The sequence below is a fragment of the Labrus bergylta genome, chromosome 5 (genome assembly GCF_963930695.1).
Source record: "Labrus bergylta chromosome 5, fLabBer1.1, whole genome shotgun sequence".
NCBI lineage: Eukaryota > Metazoa > Chordata > Actinopteri > Labriformes > Labridae > Labrus > Labrus bergylta.
The window spans coordinates 28,103,387-28,120,408 of record NC_089199.1 but is presented as its reverse complement, the minus strand read 5'-3'; the positions used below and the strand labels follow the sequence as shown (position 1 = coordinate 28,120,408).

The window sequence follows — 17,022 nt, the reverse complement described above, 5'->3', positions numbered from 1 at the left end:
TGCGTTGTACTAAAAGTCTTTTCTTTTTGTGTTTGTCAACAGAAAGGAACGACCAGACCGAACAGGAAGAGAGGAGGGAAATCAAACAGCGGCTGAACAGAAAGGTACGAGACCACAACGGTTCAAGACGTTCCCTTTAATTCATCACAATAAAAGAAGAAATTGATGAACTGACGTTTTGTTTTTTCTTCATCCTGCAGCTGAACCAGCGGCCGACAGTAGACGAGCTGCGGGACAGAAAGATCCTCATTCGTTTCAGTGACTACGTGGAAGTGGCCAAAGCTCAGGACTATGACAGGAGAGCCGACAAGCCCTGGACCAGACTCTCAGCTTCTGACAAGGTAACCACAACTCAACGTTTCTCAGATCTGCAACTCTGGAACACTTGTAAATGTGAAGGTGTGAGAATATCACTCAGTGGTTGTATGCTCTAACAGCTCTTTTATTAAAAAAGACCTTCAGCCTCTCTCCAGGGTTCATGTGGGCAAAGAAAGTCTTTAAACGTTTTCACTCGGTGTCCTCAAAAAGGCCTTGTGAATCATAAGAACATAATTCAACTACAGCGAGCAATATTTGACAAACACAATGCGTGACCCCACTCCTCCGTTTTATCTCTGTCTCGTATCAAACACATGTTCTGAGGCTCATAAGTGATGGGAACACACTTTGTTTACATATTCCAAGTAAGCCAACTTGTGTTTGTTTACAAATCTTTTGGTCCAGAATTTTTATGTCACTCCACTCTCCAGCAGGGGGGGGCGTGTGAAAGCTACAAGATTGCTTCCCCTCTCAAGCTATTGCCAATTACAGTACATTTTTGATTCTGACCCAAGTTAAAGGAGCAATATTTACTGAATCAATCATACAGTGATCTTACTATATGATCAGACATTTAGGAAACATGCTATGTTGAAGTGCTGGCTTCTCTGACAACAACGCAGCAGCCAGTATGTCCTCCTTCTAACTTTAGATTCTGCTCCTGAATGCTCTGGATTTGTTTTGACTAGAGGTTTTAGAGGCTAACCCCCAAACAGCACTCCACGGTTTGTAATTCAAACAGCAAACCAACAGGTGTTGCAGCGATGGTCAAGAGAAGTGGTTCAGATAGAAGTGATTGTACCCGACCTAAAAAGCCTCTGCATGTTTCTAATAAGCTCCACGAGCAGAAACTAGGATCAATATCGGAGATGCTTTTTGAAAAATGGAGAGAGGTTAGAACACAGAAAGATTAACAGACCGATGCAGAGCTGGATAAACACTGAAGCTTCAGTGTCCAGGACATGGCAACAGCATGTACCCTATGTACCACTATAGGGAGGAGAGAGGCGGGGGGAGACAGCTCTCTCTAATGTTTTGAATTTGACCTGCAGTACCCATTTTAAACACTAGGTGTCAAAGTTACATATTGCTCCTTAAAGTTCATTTAAAGACATAGACACGTTTTTTTTTTTTTAAGGAACCCTTCAATGAAATATAGTTAGTGATATGTACAGTAGACACATGTTTTGTTGTAAGGTTACAGGCTCTTCAAAGTATGCAAAGTTGAATTGTTGCAAGAAGCAGCTTCATACTTTTTTTTTGTAGCATCTATTCCATCCTGTAGAAACACACTGTCACTGCTTCAGGCTGCTGCAGCGGGGCAGCGTCTTGTTTTAATAAAAACAAGTGACGGGTTTCAATCAAAATGTGGATGAAATTATGAGACGATGAATTCATAGTTTGTTAATTCATTTATGTTATGCCACTTATTTAGGCCCTGTGCTAAATGCTTTATTGATTACTTCATAAACACTACATGGTAAACGCTGCTCATGTATGGGCATATTTTCCCTTTTTATCACAACACAAATATTATTTTGAAGTCTAAATGTTATAAAGATGTCTTCAGTGTAACTTGGCTGATCTAGAAATGTTTTATTCCACTATGATGATCAACAATATTACTCCCTGGATGCCACTTTCGTTGTTTGTGGGTTTGAAACTGTGTTGACGTTCGCTCTGCTCGGCATCAGCATCACTGCCTAAGCTTACGTAGTCTGCACCTGATGTTTCCTCGTTCTCTTAACATGTCAAAAGCTTCCCCAGCTGAGCACATCCATCTACGTGCGAAGGGGACACACCTGTGCTCACACTCCATTTTTCTTTTTTGTCTTTCCTGCAGGCAGCGATACGCAAGGAGCTTAACGAGTTCAAAAGTAACGAGATGGAGGTTCATTCTTCGAGCAAGCATCTGACGAGGTTAGAACAGTTCTTTCTTCTCTCGGTTCTTTCTGTCTGCTTTGTTGTTACGCTGTTGTGTCTTAACAGGGTTAGTGTGACATTGTGCGAAGACACAAAGGTGCATTATCCAACAGTTTCGCATCAATAAGTGGACATCCTGCAGAGCAAGGATTTATATTTAGCTGCAACCAGGCCCCCTTGAGATGAGAAAGTTGCAACCTTTCGCACCAGCTTTCCTACTAAAAATGAATGTGTGCCCATATTTAGCTTGTCTTTCTGGGGTAAAAAAAAACCCTGAATTAACCAGAGATATGCTTACATAAGAGCCTATTCTTAAGGAGAGGTCATTGGCTGTGTGTAAGAGCGCTGCCCATTGTGCTAATAATAGCGCTCGTGATTGATGAGACCCTTATGTGTGAATTTTCAGCCCACATTCACAGTTTCTCCTCCTCTCTTCTTTGCAGGTTCCACCGGCCTTAGCAAGGTTTCTTCTGTGAAGAGTTGCTGATTTCTGGTTACTGTCAGTGAAGGCTTTGCACGGAGTCTTCCATCGGCCTGGCCCACAGTCAGTGGGTGTCCTGTTTTTCTTTTTTTAATGTCCAGCAAACCTTAGAGGCTATGTCTCTGGAAATGGAGCTGCGGGTGGACGAGGACGCATGCAGAACGCTCCACTTCTGCTCAGAGGAACACGACCTTAAGCCTCGCTTCACCTCGTCAGCAGTGGGGCAGGAGGAAACAAGCTCGTGCATTCGCCATAGACAAACGGAGACCTTTTTTTGTAAACAGACTCTTTTGAAAGACATTCTTTTTGATGCTACCACAGAGGGGAAACGTGCATGTGACCGAGTCGCCCAGTCCCACTCCAGTATCAGTAGTCACATCCTCGAGCTGTGTCTGAGTCTCACCGACTCAGTAGATGACGCGTTTCATATCAACAGTGTAAACAGAAACCTTGTCTGTGTAAAAAGACAAAAATCCCTTTGTAAGCACTATTTATTGTCTGCACAATACAAGTTTTCAATTTGTAGCTAACTGTGTTTGTCTTCTGTATATGTCTGGTCCTTTTTCAGTCTTTTTATTTGAGTGTTTGCCGTCTGCTCCATGATGAAAGGATGAGCCTAACTTTAATATCACAGCACTGTGTGACCATGTTTCACACAAAGGTCTGAAATCACTCATTCAACATATAGTGCACTATGTAGGGAATAAGCTCTTTTTCAGTGGTGCCTGAATTCTGAGTGAGCTTTATCATACACTGTCTAGTCCACTCATTGTATCCCACAATGCATTGTGAAAAAGTGTGTACAACCGATGGTCACTATCCAATCAACACGTACTAGGAGCCGATAATATTGGCCGATATTAGCAGATCTAGTGACTAACCGTTTCAGCTAATAATATCTCAGATGTGCCGATATGACAAGATGTATTCACCAGTCAAGAAGCATTTCATTTGATTATCGTTGTGTTACACTGTCACCAGCAGAGGGCGCTATATGGATTACAACAAGTATCATCACTCTCCAGAGTGTCAAGCGGTGATGCACGTACATGCACAGTTACTTTCCAGTTCAGTGACCATTTTGTCTTCATTATATATTTTTTTCTACAAGTTTTTGATAACTGCATGTGAGGGAGCAACAGAATATATCTCTACAGATCGAACATAGATCCTAAGAAAGATATCGAACGATATATCAGATTATTTCTCTCTGATATCGTTATCAACCCCAAAAAATTCCATACCGGTCGGGCCCTAATATATACCATCATGCATTGCGCTTCAAAGATCTGGACAGACGAGAGAAGCGACCACAGAAACACAAAAACGTCATATTTGGTGCGTTTTTACTGAAATTTAAAATCTGTTTTAACAAAAAGTAAAAGATTGTCAACAGAGTTAGCATCAGATTGTCCTAATGATGATGACAGACACGAGACCAGAGTCTGTGAGCACAAAACAAATGAGTTTTGGTTAGAATTTTTTTTAATAACACAACATTTATTAATTACTTTTAACTATTGTGAAAACTCAAAATAATGTGAGTTATCACTGAAGTTCATGCTGTAATTTACTGTTATTTTTTGATCCTCGACCGGAGATAATGCCACTGTCATGCTGAATGAGTGCACTATATACTCCACTACATATCCCTCCCTATGTAGGGAGTAGGGAATGAGTGTGTGATTTCAGATACCACCCTCGTTTCACACAGAGGTCAGAATGTGGTTGTAAATGGTAGACTAAGAATCATAAGAGTGTTTTAAAGTGTAATCCCATCAGATTTATCTCAGCATCATCATGCTTAAGTGAGCACATGATGAAATTATAGAGAAGTTCAGCTTCGTCAGATCAAGAAGCAGTTAGCTTCCAAAAGGCAGGCAGTGAGCTTCTTTCTTCTCATCGTGGCAGGAGAGTATTCACTAACAGATGAGGACCTGGCCTCTTCATGTGAGCAGATTCATGTGTTTAAATCTCCTCAAGAAGCTGACATGGCCTCATGTGTCCAATTTGTGAGAGCGGATCTATCCTGTTGATCATTATGAACTGTTTTCTGCATCTCTAATAATTGATCTGCAGCCATCAAGAAAAAAGAGAAATAAGCCGTTGTGTCAAACTTATTGTTTTAGTGTAACACACTTATCCCTCAACTTATTTCCAGTGACACTCATAGAGATCTTACACGCACCTGTGAGGTCACTGGAAATATCTATCATAGAAGCAGCCCTGATATTTTACTGTAACCTCCTGAGCTGTGTTCGGGTTGGCAGGGCAGGTTTTAGCTTATTTTCTGACATCAGCGTTCACGTTCTGTGAGTCACAGCCTTCGTCCGAGCCCTCGTGGAGGAGCAGATGGCAGCTCCAGTGTGGTCTCGACTGTACTCCACGACCGCTCGCTGTGTGGAGTGATTAAAATGAGCAACCTGTCCGCTCCAGAAACAGGCCGCTCACCTGTGGAGCTGCGTGGGAGGAATTCAGGGAAGCTCCCATGAGCGTAAAAAGGGGGGGAACCCTGACTTCCGGGAGTCCCTCAGATGAGCCGGGGCCAAAGGTAACCACGCACATGCCGGACATATGTTCAGCAGTTTGTCAGCCAAGTTTGAGGACGATGACTCTCTCGTTGAATTATAGTCTTTGTAGGATTACGAAACACGTCATATTATCTACAGTTTTCCTTTAATTACGTCAAACGCTTTCAGTGAGTGACTGGAGCTGTTATTTCTATGTTACCGTTAAACTTCAAGTTAAAGCTCAGGCTTTTATTAACTTCAGTTTATAAAGCGACCCTGCCTTTATTTGGGACAGGCGTCAAAACAAGACAGACTTTTACTTAATTTCAAACAAAACTCATGCACAGCAAAGATGAGAAGTCTATAAAAATTGTCAATTTACACCAGAAAGAATATTTATCAGTGTACAAAATCAGGATATGGATAAATAAATGACACATTAGTGATTTGATCTTTCTTTGTAAGACAGCCTGCTACACTGTGTGTGTGTGAGAGAGAGAGAGAGAGAGAGGACCTGTTAACATAATCACTGACTGTGTAAGCATCAGAATGCCTCAATTTGTTTAAAACTTGTGATAGAGCATTAAAAACTCACTTGAAAAAAGGCAAAAACGATTTCCCCTCCCCCTTAATTTGAACATTTGTTTCCATCTCTGAAGCCATCACAAGCAGCAGAGTCCTCCGCGTCCCTCCTGTCACTCACTGAGGTTTACATGTCATCGTGCAGCAGACTCTCTGAGAGGATGTGTCTGCATTTTGTTGCACATGCACATTATGAGCCAGATAATCTTTAACCTTCTGTCTCACACTGGTACGTTGACGAACATTTTTTATGTCTTTCTTGGACCGAGTTTGAAATTCAACACTAAACACTATTTTAACATTAAATACATAGAGACCTGCCTTCATTTGTCTGAACGTGGCAACACCAGGTTAGTAAAAGGGACTGAACCTGAACTTTAGAGATTCACAGTATATTAGCTTAATATTAATAAAATGTTTGTAGTAGTAAGAAGTAAAGAGAGTAGAAGTAAACAGTGGAGACTGACAATGAACAGTAGAATCAACAGGCAAGGCAGACGACTGCTTGGGGCCCATTAAGGGTGACAAACTTTAAACCAAAGCAGTGGCCCAAGATGTACAAATTTTATAATGACAGTAGGAAACCTCCCTGAGGTGGCCCCATCCCACAGACCTCATCATTGCCCTGCTTGGCATCACTCGCATTATTGCTGTGAAAACCAAAGTTCATCACTGAAAGTCAACAAAGAAAAATGAGGAGAAAATATCCGTCTATAGGAGAAAAAAAAAAAACAGGAAAAAAGAGGAAGAGGGGAAATCATCGGGACACTGGCAGACATGATGGTAAGGAACACTGGTTGGCGGGCCCCACCAGACTCTAGAATCGTCACTGGGCACTGTTCTGGGGCGCTCTTGGACTAACAGTTAGAGGGCCCCATGAATGGAGGCTATAGTCTTCATGCGGGCGGCCCAGGTTCAAGTCCAACTTGTGGATTCTTTCCTGTCATGTCGTTACTCACTCTCTCTCTCTCTCTCTCTCGCTCTCCATTTCTGACGCTCTCCACTGTCATTAAAAACAGGGCACAGTTTCATATCTAAACACACAGGCCTAACGGGCTCTTAGTGATGTGAGGAAGTCATCATCACTGGGACCTTCATTTATGCATCAGTTTCGACATTTCAACGGTCAATTGTGACTATTGAGCATTATGTTGCGTCCTACTTTGTTGGCTTATTATATAACTGCAGACAAAAAAGCAGAAGATGACAGCCCCAAATAAAGGCACAGTGCAGCGAGGCAGCATTGATGTATGTCCCGACATCACACAGGCACGACAGCTATGAACATCTGTGCGTCAGTGAAGAGGTTTAGGAGAAACAACGATTTGATTCCAGGCACAGGGTGCAGACTGAAGCTTTCCAGCACTGAGGAAAAGATTGTGCTGTAGTGTTGTGACAGTGCAACAGGTCACAGCTTTTTCCTTTACACTTTCCACTTCACCTTACAACAACTGCTACACTGGAATAAACAAGATGTGAATGCAGAAGTTATAAGCAACCAAAAGATGAGAGGAAAGTGAGAGACAAAGGTTTGTACATGTGCACAGGGTTCAGTTATGGATGATGAGGGTACACCAGCCAATCAGTCAATCAGTCACTCCATAACCAATTAACAGTCCAATTTACACAAGATGATGCTGTCTCTTTAAGGGCTCCATACCCTTTGAATTTGAAGCCTAACAGAAGGTCATTCGATATTTGAAATATTAGATATTTGCCCGTAAGGTTTCAAATGGGTGAAACAAGTAAAAGAAATAATGACACTTGTGTTGAATGAATCTTGGATGGTGTTATCTTTAGAATGAAACAGATGTTGTTGTTCTAAAGGGCCAATAGGCGAACCAGTAAGCTACATGCGACAGTGAAGTTATTTTCATTGTGCCAACTGAGTTTTGATTTATTTTTGTTGGTTGGTTGGTTGTTATTCTTATTATGTATACTTGTTTTTGTACCGTACTTAACAATAATCGAGTAGTAGCTATTTAACATAATGAAGGGTAATTAAAGACATTGAAATAATATCAGCCATGACACTCAAAAAATTCATGCATCACTTAAAAAACCTGAATAATAAAATAGTAATAACTAATATTATGTTCTTCTTCTTGTCTATTTTCTGATAAAACACAAGTGAGGTTAAGCATGCAGGACTTTATGACTTTATAATACCTGGATGCTTTTCCTCCTGTTTGAAATCTGAAAAGGTTCCTCTACTGAAAACATAAACCAAGTACATGCTGGCATCCTCATACTGAAAGGCTGAGAGGCTTTAGACTTAAGTAATGGCGCCATCTAGTGTACCATAAGTGCACTTTGCCACTACTTTAATGGCATGAATTCATCAGAATTACAAGCGCTGTGAGTGTGTGATGTTCCTGCAGAGATGCACTTAATTAAACTGATGTGCATGTACATTTTATGAAAATCACGGGGATATGAGTCATGACAAAACATTATAACTAACAGGTTTTCTAACACCATCACTAACGTATATTTTGCCTGATACACCCGATAAAACATACTTCCCATCAAAATATATTAAAGTACAACAATGCATGACAAATTGAAGTACTTTTCTTTTATTTCCCCTATACAAAGTCTCATAAAATGAAAAAAAGGTATCATGGGGGGGGGTCCTTCAAAAAGTATCTAAAATTTGTGAAAAATTAGGGAAAAATTCCTGAAAAAAAATAATAAAGGAGCTGGAAAGTTGTTTTTCAGTCCACTTGTTCCTGGGACATGTGAGCCTTGTTTTGGGAAGGATAAGTCTCTCACTGCATTACTGACAAGTGTGGGAAATATTTTATTCACTATCACTAACGTCGGGTGAAAATCACCCCGAACAGGTGCCTGTTGAAAAAGCCTGTGATTGGAGCAGGGAAACACGCCTACCTTGATTGACGTCAAGGGGCAGCATGAAGCTACCCAAGGACCCACGCTACTTAGACAGCAGCAACACAATGAAATTCATGTGACCACAATCGCATGGGTGAAAATCACCCAACGTTAATGTTCTAGAGTTAAATGCTGTTTTCTATTCCAGTCAGTTCAGTCTTTTTGCAAACACTCTTGAATCTATTTTTGTTTCTCAAGAAGAAATCATTAAACATACTGATGTACAATTATAGTTTGTTGTTGCAGAAACAAATAAAAATGTTTTATGTAAAGACCAATCAATCAATTAAGTTGTCAAAATGATTATTTTTACTGGTAGTATTTACCATTCCCCACAGTTAATCAGACTGCACCTTTAATAAACATGTTCCTCTGGTTCTCTCTGACTGAAGTATAAAAGCTCAACACACTCAGTAATGTTTTAACTGCTATCATTTTAAAAACACGTCAGGCAGCTGCAGTGACTCATGCAGATGGTAGAATGTCCTCCTGCGAGCCAAACGCTACGGCCTGCCAAAAAGTTCTCTGGAATCTGGCCTCTCTCAGTGGAAACTTTTTTCGGTGAAAGGTCAGCGCTGTAAAGGATGCAAGGGAGCTCACAGAGCAACAGTGGAGTTAACATTGCACTCTTTAGTCCACTTAAAAAAAAAAAGACAAAAGCAGAATGAGGTGATGCCATGTTTATCTTAGCAGAAGGTTCATGGTAACATCAAAAAGCATCTCACATTACAAAAAACAACATTAAGTAATAGAAATATCTCCTCAGTATTTGCCTCTAAAATTGAGTACAGCAGAAAACCATCTGTGATAAAGTATTCACACCAGCTAGACTACTCAAGTACTTTATTTATTTGCATTCATTACTGCTTAAGAGAAACATAGGTAGGTAGGTACGGATGCAGAGTAGGGGGCCCCTGAGGGCTTACAAACGTTAAACCACAGCAGCAGCCCAAAACGTGCAAATTTTGCAATGACAGTAGGAAACCTCCCGAAGGGGGCCCCATCTGACAAGCACTCACTCAAAGTTTGTCAATGAAAGTCAACCAAGAAAAATGCAGAGGAATTATCCGAGAGAAAACAGAAACAGGATGAGGAGAAAGCGTTGGGACACTGGCAGACATAGTGGTGATAAATGCAGGTTGTTGGGCCCCCAGTTATTTCTTGCCTAGGGCCCCAACAGACTCCAGAATCGACACTGTACGGAGGCCCCAAGTGGACATACAGCCTTACATTTTATTTTACTCTTAACTTGTGATAACTAATAGTCTCTGGTTGTTTTTCTTGAGATCTGAATTTAACTGTGTTGATATCTAAATATAGCAGCATTAGTTTTCCCATGAAAACAAATTCATAGTTAATTTCTTGACGCCCCGAGAGAGAGGACTGAAATTAAGGTTTTATCACAGGAAAAAAACAGCATTGTAGCGGTGCGTTCCATTTTAACTCGGAGGACAGAAATTTCCAGTTGTAAGTCGAAGTCGATGTCTTCAGGAACGGCCCTGAAGTCAGAAGTCTGGCTGGAAAACCAGGAGGAACTTCAGTAACCTGAGCTCACAATCCAACATGGCTGCTCTGTGCATCAACAGTAAAGTTTAAACTGCACATGAAAGTGTTTATTAGCAGCTTAGTCTTTTTTTTATTTTTTTTTAACAATCACACCAATAGTCTCTTGCAAGTTATGTTGCTTCCACATGAAAACATTCACGTAGTGTGTTAGCTAACAAAACAAAAACACTCATGGAGCCTCGGGTGTTAGCTAACAAAACAAAAATACTCATGTTGCCTCGGGCGACCTTCCCAGATGCGACATCCGACTCCAGAGGAAAATGGCACGCACCATAATCCCAAAATATCTAGATAAATAAGTTGAGATCTCGAGAAAACAATCCAAATAGTATGTATGGATGCATGTCCTCTGGGGGCTTCTGTAGTAGCAGTGTGGACACTCAGGTAAAATGCTGCATGCTGTCCTCACACTCCCTCGGCACGGTCACTTTGTAGCTGTGACAAGACAGTTTGTAGTTTTGTCCATTGTTGTTGTCCCAGTGTTTAAATCCTTTCACACTGTAGCAGATCGCAAACTCTAAGACAGCTCCTGGCTGCAAAATGAAGGGCGGCACGGGCAGACGAAACCTGAAGAGATCTGCTTCCGGAGCGTTGTGATCTCCGTCTCTACAGTAACCGCTCGATAGCCATGATGCTGTTGTTTCTGTTTGGGATCTCCAGTTTGTGAAAGAATAGTGCACTGTGACCTTTTTCTCATATGCTAAGTTAAGTACTTGTATAGTGCCTGTTATCCCCTGCTCTGAACACAGAACCTGCTCCAGACACACACTCTGAGTGCAGAGTTTCTCCAGGAAGTCGGGATGAATCCCCATATTCTCAGGGAAACAGGGTTTGAAGTAAGGCAGGGACAACTCCATTGACCTCCCGAAAGCATGCTCAGAACTCATCAGTAGTCTAAACAAAACATGTTCAGGTATCGATGGGTGCTCTTGGGCTTTAAATACCTTGACTTCCTCTAACTCGAGTCCTAACGAGTCCACAAAACGTACCTGCAGGCTCCTGAACTCCTTTTTCCTGTCTGCAGACAAAGGGAGAGACTGAGCTCGTCTCCTCATGATTGTCTTTGTTGGAGGATCGCCGGGGAAGCTCGGTTTTGAATTGAGCTCCTTCACTGAGGGAGGTCTCGGACCCGGAGGGCGAATCCGCACGGGAACTTTCTGGGGTTGAGGCTTTGGATCGTAAATGTCCCGGAGACGAATGGTGGTGATTCTAGTTGTGGATGCACCACTCGAGCCGTTGATGGTCTTAGTCTGAATCCCGTTGTTTTCACCAAAGCCTCTCTTCTGCGGCATCTCACAAGTCCAGGCCATGTTCTTCTTCACATGAAACACACCTTGAGAAACAAATCAGCCAATGTACAACCCAACCTTAAACAATCCCTAGAATTCTAAAATGACTTGACAAAACCATTCAATTGGAAAAAAAATGCATAAGTTGCTGCATGCTGAATGTAGTTCAAAGAATCAAACCTTTACAGCCGAGACGTCTGGAGCTGCTCTCCTGCATTGACCTTGTTTACAGTCTGGAAGCAAAGTCGCTACAAACCCAACTGTGAGCAGATGACTGACGAGAGTCCGCCTCTGCCAGAAATACCGGTAATACTCCAGTGGAACACAACATCTTGAGTGGCTACGATGATGCCAATGTAAACAACAGATGATCTAGTAAGGAGACTTACAAAAGCCACCTCTGATTGCAACAAACTGTAATCTATGGCTCTGACCCTCTGAGCTCAGCCCTTTGACATATAACATGAGACCTGAACCAGGGAAGGGAGGTGTAGACAGACTCCTGTATTTATAGCAGAAGTCAGTGTCCTTATCTTTGAAGGATGCCTTTCTTCGTTCTTTATAGTCACTGACAACAAATCACACCTTTGAACCCTTGGGGTGAAACCTATTGCCGGACTAAATATTGGCAGAGTGCCTAAAATTGAAAGTCTCTGATGTTTGTTGAACTGCTTTGTATGAAGGCTCATTTTGCATGAAATTGTAAGATGATTATGTTGTGATGTGTATTGTTATATCTACCTAAGAACAGGGCCAGAACAGAGCCAAATGATTGCTGTAAAAATCAATGCATGTGTTGCATATAGATAGTGGCCCACTGATTAAACACAAAGATGTAATATAAGTGAACTTGGGACTCACTTATCTAAACGTAATAATGGCAGCCGTGGCTTCTAAATTCCTCACTCTTGCAGTGAATATGTCCTTGAAAACACTGGACCCCAAACTGCAGGGTGTTTTGGGAGGTGTCAACATCAGACCCTCTTACTAAGACGACCCAGCTGAAATTTTGAGCCAGCATGTTGACATTTTATACAGTTTTTAATTTTTCTTTTTTAACTGTTTATTTTTCATTTTTACAAAACAAGACATTCTGTGACATAAGACTTTTCTCTAGAATTATATATAATAATATTTTAATTCATTTTAAATGTATTTATATATTTAATGTATGTATGTATATTTTACTGTAATTTTGGGCTTTTTATTCCTTTATTTAGAGACTTGACAGTGAGTAGAGTCAGAGATCAGGGAGAGAGAGAGAGAGAGAAGGAGAAGAACGCTTGAAGGACTATACTAGGGATAGAAAGTGTGTACCAAAAACACATCTTCTACCTTGGCATAATAACAGTGCCATCATGTGGTGAGCTTTCCTTCTCTCACATTAAAGTTGTAAACCTGCTGTGATGAAAAACATGAAAAACTTCACCGAGACTTTTGCAGCTTCAGACATCATCAGTATCAGTTTAATTTTTTTAGTTAATCCATTTTGCCCACACTCTCTCATCCCTCGAATCAATAGTAATACTAATAAATAAAACAAATAAATAAATGGCACTGATGCATTGTAACCGTTTTCCTATTATGTTATCTTATATTAAGTCTGTTTGTTCACATGAATGACAACCTGTAACTGTGCTTCAGGTCACATGGGAGAGATAGTAAAGATGAGTTCATTAAACTAAATGTTGTTTTTAAAAAGTAAAACCATAAAATTAACCCTCTGCTCTTTTCTAAAATGTTTTAGTGATGCTGGCTGAAAAGACAGAATCTGACTGATAAATACTCTTCAGCTCTAAACATGAACTAATAAACAAACTCTCACTGTTACTCATTTCACATTCTCTCTACCAGCTTTGTGCAATGAAGACAACAAGAAAACACCTTTTCAAATGTTTTTTTATTCATGATGTAAACTTCACTTCCAATCAGTAAAGTCTGATTCTCTTCAATCCCACAATCAGAGTGTTTGATCAGAATCTCAGATATAAACGAAAATGTCTCATTATTGATGGATAATTACGTTTTTTAAACACCCAATAGTACAATTCTCATTCATTATTAATATAAATATTAACAAGAGTTTAGGGGCGCCGGTGGCCTACAGGTTAGTGCTTGTCCTCAAAAGTGGGTGGGGCCAGGGTTTAAAACCAACCTCTCCTGTTCCCCTCTCTATCTCTCTCTATCCCCCACTCACTTTCCTATCTCTAAAATAAAGACGTAAAAAAAAAAACAGGTATCTTGTGAGGCGACGGAGCTAACCGCTGCACCACCAAGCAACCCCAAATCTAAATAGCACACATGACAAATCAATTCAAATTCAATGAGCAGTGAAAGGTCACAGGAAGGAGTGTTACTGAAAGAAACTCAAACACTTACACAACAGATGAGAAGACGTTGATATGGTGTGATTGACGGCTCTCAGCAGCACACGTGAATAAAAATCAAGTTCCAGAATTAAAACACAGAAGTGAACCCACTGTTCCTAAAGTACCTCCTGTCTACTTCAGTTTACAGAACTCAGCAGTGTCTTCAGCGGTGAAGTTATTTATCCAAAGTCCAGCATAGAGAGGCTGAGTGAAAGTCGTCTGAACTCTTCGGAGGAGGGTCATGGTTTTAGTTACGCTGTAGAAAGACAGAACACCTGCACTGTGATCCAGGTACACTCCTACTCTGGAGGACAGAGGATTGGACACTGGGGATTTGTCTTTGTTGTGCCAAAAGCTAGAATTGTTGATGTAACAATCCAACGCCCAAGATTTGTCATTTTGTCCAAATCCACATTTATTCCAGCTTCCTGCTCTGCTGATATCCTTGTATGCAACCGCTACACAAACTCCGTCTCCGAACCACTTCACCTCCCAGTAACAACGTCCAGTCAGACTCTGTCGACTGAGGACCTGCCAACACTCAGTGAATCTGTCTGGGTGAGCGGGATAAGGCTGGTGGTGTGCCCTTAATGTTGCTCTTCTGTTCCCCTCAGACAATGACAGCAGTGCGTTTGCTGTGTTTGGATCCATCGTGATGTCGTGTGAATATCTTAAGAACTCAGCTCTGGTCCTCGGTTCTGGTTGCGACATCAAAACGTCCACTTGAGTCACTGTCTGAGCGACGTTCGTCCCTTTCCCTCTCAGAACTTCTTGGAGCTTATCTCTGAGTTCTGAAACGTCTGCTGTCACATCCCTAAAGTCCCTCCGAGGGCCGATATTGACGCCGGACGAGTCGGTTGACTCATCGAGTTGTGACCGTGGGGGATAGTCGAGAAGAAACTGGGTGTGATCCTCTGTGTGTGAGAGTTTATCCAGCTCCGCGTCTTTCCTCTGCAGCTCAGTGATCTCCTGCTCCAGCTTCACCTGAAGCTCTCTGTAACCACTCACTTCAGTTTGCTGCTGGGATCTGACCTGCTGCGTCACCTCAGAGCTTCTCTTCTGTATCAGCCGGACCAGCTCAGCGAACATCTTCTCACTTTGCTCCACTGCGTTATCAGCGGAGCGATCGACAGCCTCCACCTCCTGTTGGAGCAGCGTCACGTCTTTCTCTCTATTCTGGATTCTCTGCCGGAGGTTTTGTCGACTCACCTCCAGCTCTTTCTGCCTCTCGGTCCTCTCTGCTGCAGCTGAGACCGTGTCGTGGCTTTTGTGCGCGTCCACGGAGCACAGATAACAGATAGACTTCTGATCCGTGCGGCAGAACATCTTCATCACCTCATCATGACGAGAGCAGACGTTCTCCTGGAGCTTCTTGGAGGGCTCCACCAGCTTGTGCTTCTTGAATGGATCCAGTTCAGAGTGAAGTTGAAGGTGTTTCTCACAGTAAGAAGCCAGACAGACCAGACAGGACCTGCAGGCTTTCAGTTTCCTCCCGGTGCAGACATCACAGGCCACATCTTCAGGTCTGGCATAGCAGAGATCAGCAGGAGCAGCTTGGAGTCCAGTCTTCTTCAGCTCCTCTACTAGCACTGCTAACATGGTGTTTTTCACCAGGACAGGCCTCGGTGTGAAGGTCTGCCTACACTGAGGGCAGCTGTAGATTTTCTTCCCATCCTCTTTATCCCAGTGGCTTTTAATACAGTTCATGCTGTAGTTATGTCCACAGGGAATAGTCACCGGATCCTTCAGGAGATCCAGACAGATCGAACAGGAGAAGGTCTCCCGGTCCAGTTGAACCCCTTTCTGCGCCATTTCACCTCCCAGCGACAGTGAGTCTGACAACGACTCCTCTGAGTTTCACTTCCTTGTGATTAAAACTGGTTTAAACTGTGCTCTACACAACATATGTGTCATGGAATGAATGTCACCTCTTGGTGCTTACACACACCCTTCCACCTGTTGATCTGAAGGGGAGGGAACAAGGAATGATATGGTCAGAATATGTTTGAGTGCAAAAGAACAGGGAGGGGTTTTCAAGCTGTGATTTGTTCCAGGAGGAGGAGCAGCACTGTGAAATGTGAACTTTCTTCCCTCATTTTCAGTAAATCCTCGGTTATGAATTCCAGCGTCGTATGTGAAGCTTTAAGTCAGTTTTACCTCCTCAGGTCTTGACTAACAGTATTTTTCTTTCATTCTTCTTTAATGTCTGATCATAAACATTTTACTGATGAAAGCAGCTGAGTGAGAATTCAGATTGTTCAAAGCAAACTTTTTACCACTTAATTCATATATCTGATGAACTATGTTTGAAACATTGATGATCTATCCATTATCTATACCACTTTTTCCCGTTCGGGGTCTGGGGGGGATGCATGCACAAGGAGAACATAGAGAGGCTTCTATATGATTTCAAATCCTGGACCAGTCAGTGAGAATCCTGAGCCAAAACAGGCAAATAAAGGCAATACTTGTAGCTTTTTTTTTTGTGTGTAAGAGCTGAAATGTCAAAGATAAGGACTCTAAACACAGGTGTATTACAAGTTGCCATTTTTATCATCTTTATTTCCCTTGTAGACTCATGGGTTTCAAATCACAGAATCACAATTTCACATATAGTGTACGGATGGTATTGCGTCGTCTGTCCTGCTGCATGAGGAGGACTGCAGAATAAGACTGAAGCTGTCTCTCTCTGTAGCTGACAGCAGTGTCAGGGGAGGGTGTTTCATGAAAGCAACTTCATGAACTTGTTTTAATCAGCAGCAAGGCAGATGCTCCTGATAAAAGTTCAACCTTTGACACTATTGTGGCAGCTAAGATTGAATAATGCTATTGGCCTGTAACTGCAACTTGTTTGTATATAAACATAAAATTCAGTCCAGATAGGTAAATAGATTTATTTAGTTATTCAACAAAAAAGTCAAAAATAATTCTGAACAAAAAGTACAAAAGACGAAGATAATAATGATGATAATGATGGTTGCCATGATGATGACCAGCAACAGAAAATATGTGAACCCACGCACCCTCTTTGTCTTCCTCCCGCCACACAACTAAACAGGTGAAATAAGGTAAAGCCACACCCCCTGCAA

At 41.8% G+C, this 17,022-nt stretch overlaps 3 protein-coding genes across 5 annotated transcripts in view; 1 reads left to right on the top strand and 2 right to left on the bottom strand.

The window, feature by feature from the left end:
- The window catches only part of phactr3b (phosphatase and actin regulator 3b), a 56,400-nt gene extending 53,153 nt beyond the window's left edge, over positions 1 to 3,247 (top strand). For both annotated transcript variants that reach the window (XM_020647372.3, XM_020647373.3), the window contains exons 10-13: positions 43 to 104; positions 201 to 341; positions 2,162 to 2,238; positions 2,685 to 3,247. In XM_020647372.3, the coding sequence (XP_020503028.1) occupies positions 43 to 104; positions 201 to 341; positions 2,162 to 2,238; positions 2,685 to 2,700 (296 nt within the window). In that variant the 3' untranslated portion in view covers positions 2,701 to 3,247. The remainder of the gene's footprint in view (positions 1 to 42; positions 105 to 200; positions 342 to 2,161; positions 2,239 to 2,684) is intronic.
- Positions 3,248 to 4,202: 955 nt separating this feature from the next.
- LOC109994162 (protein phosphatase 1 regulatory subunit 3D-like) lies at positions 4,203 to 12,184 on the bottom strand. Of its 2 annotated transcripts, none has more exons than XM_020647365.3 (2): positions 11,745 to 12,184; positions 4,203 to 11,608 (listed from the first exon to the last, which is right to left on the bottom strand). In XM_020647365.3, exons 1-2 carry the CDS (start codon positions 11,779 to 11,781, stop codon positions 10,656 to 10,658), a joined length of 990 nt encoding a protein of 329 aa, XP_020503021.2. In that variant the 5' UTR covers positions 11,782 to 12,184; the 3' UTR covers positions 4,203 to 10,655. The 2 variants fall into 2 exon arrangements, with proteins under 2 accessions (XP_020503021.2, XP_029135808.2); XM_029279975.2 differs by having other exon boundaries at positions 4,203 to 11,591.
- Positions 12,185 to 13,445: 1,261 nt separating this feature from the next.
- Positions 13,446 to 15,901, bottom strand: LOC109994149 (tripartite motif-containing protein 16-like). The gene has a single exon (XM_020647346.3). The coding sequence runs from the start codon at positions 15,743 to 15,745 to the stop codon at positions 14,066 to 14,068; it is 1,680 nt and encodes a 559-aa protein (XP_020503002.2). The 5' UTR covers positions 15,746 to 15,901; the 3' UTR covers positions 13,446 to 14,065.
- Between the last annotated feature and the right edge of the window lie 1,121 nt (positions 15,902 to 17,022).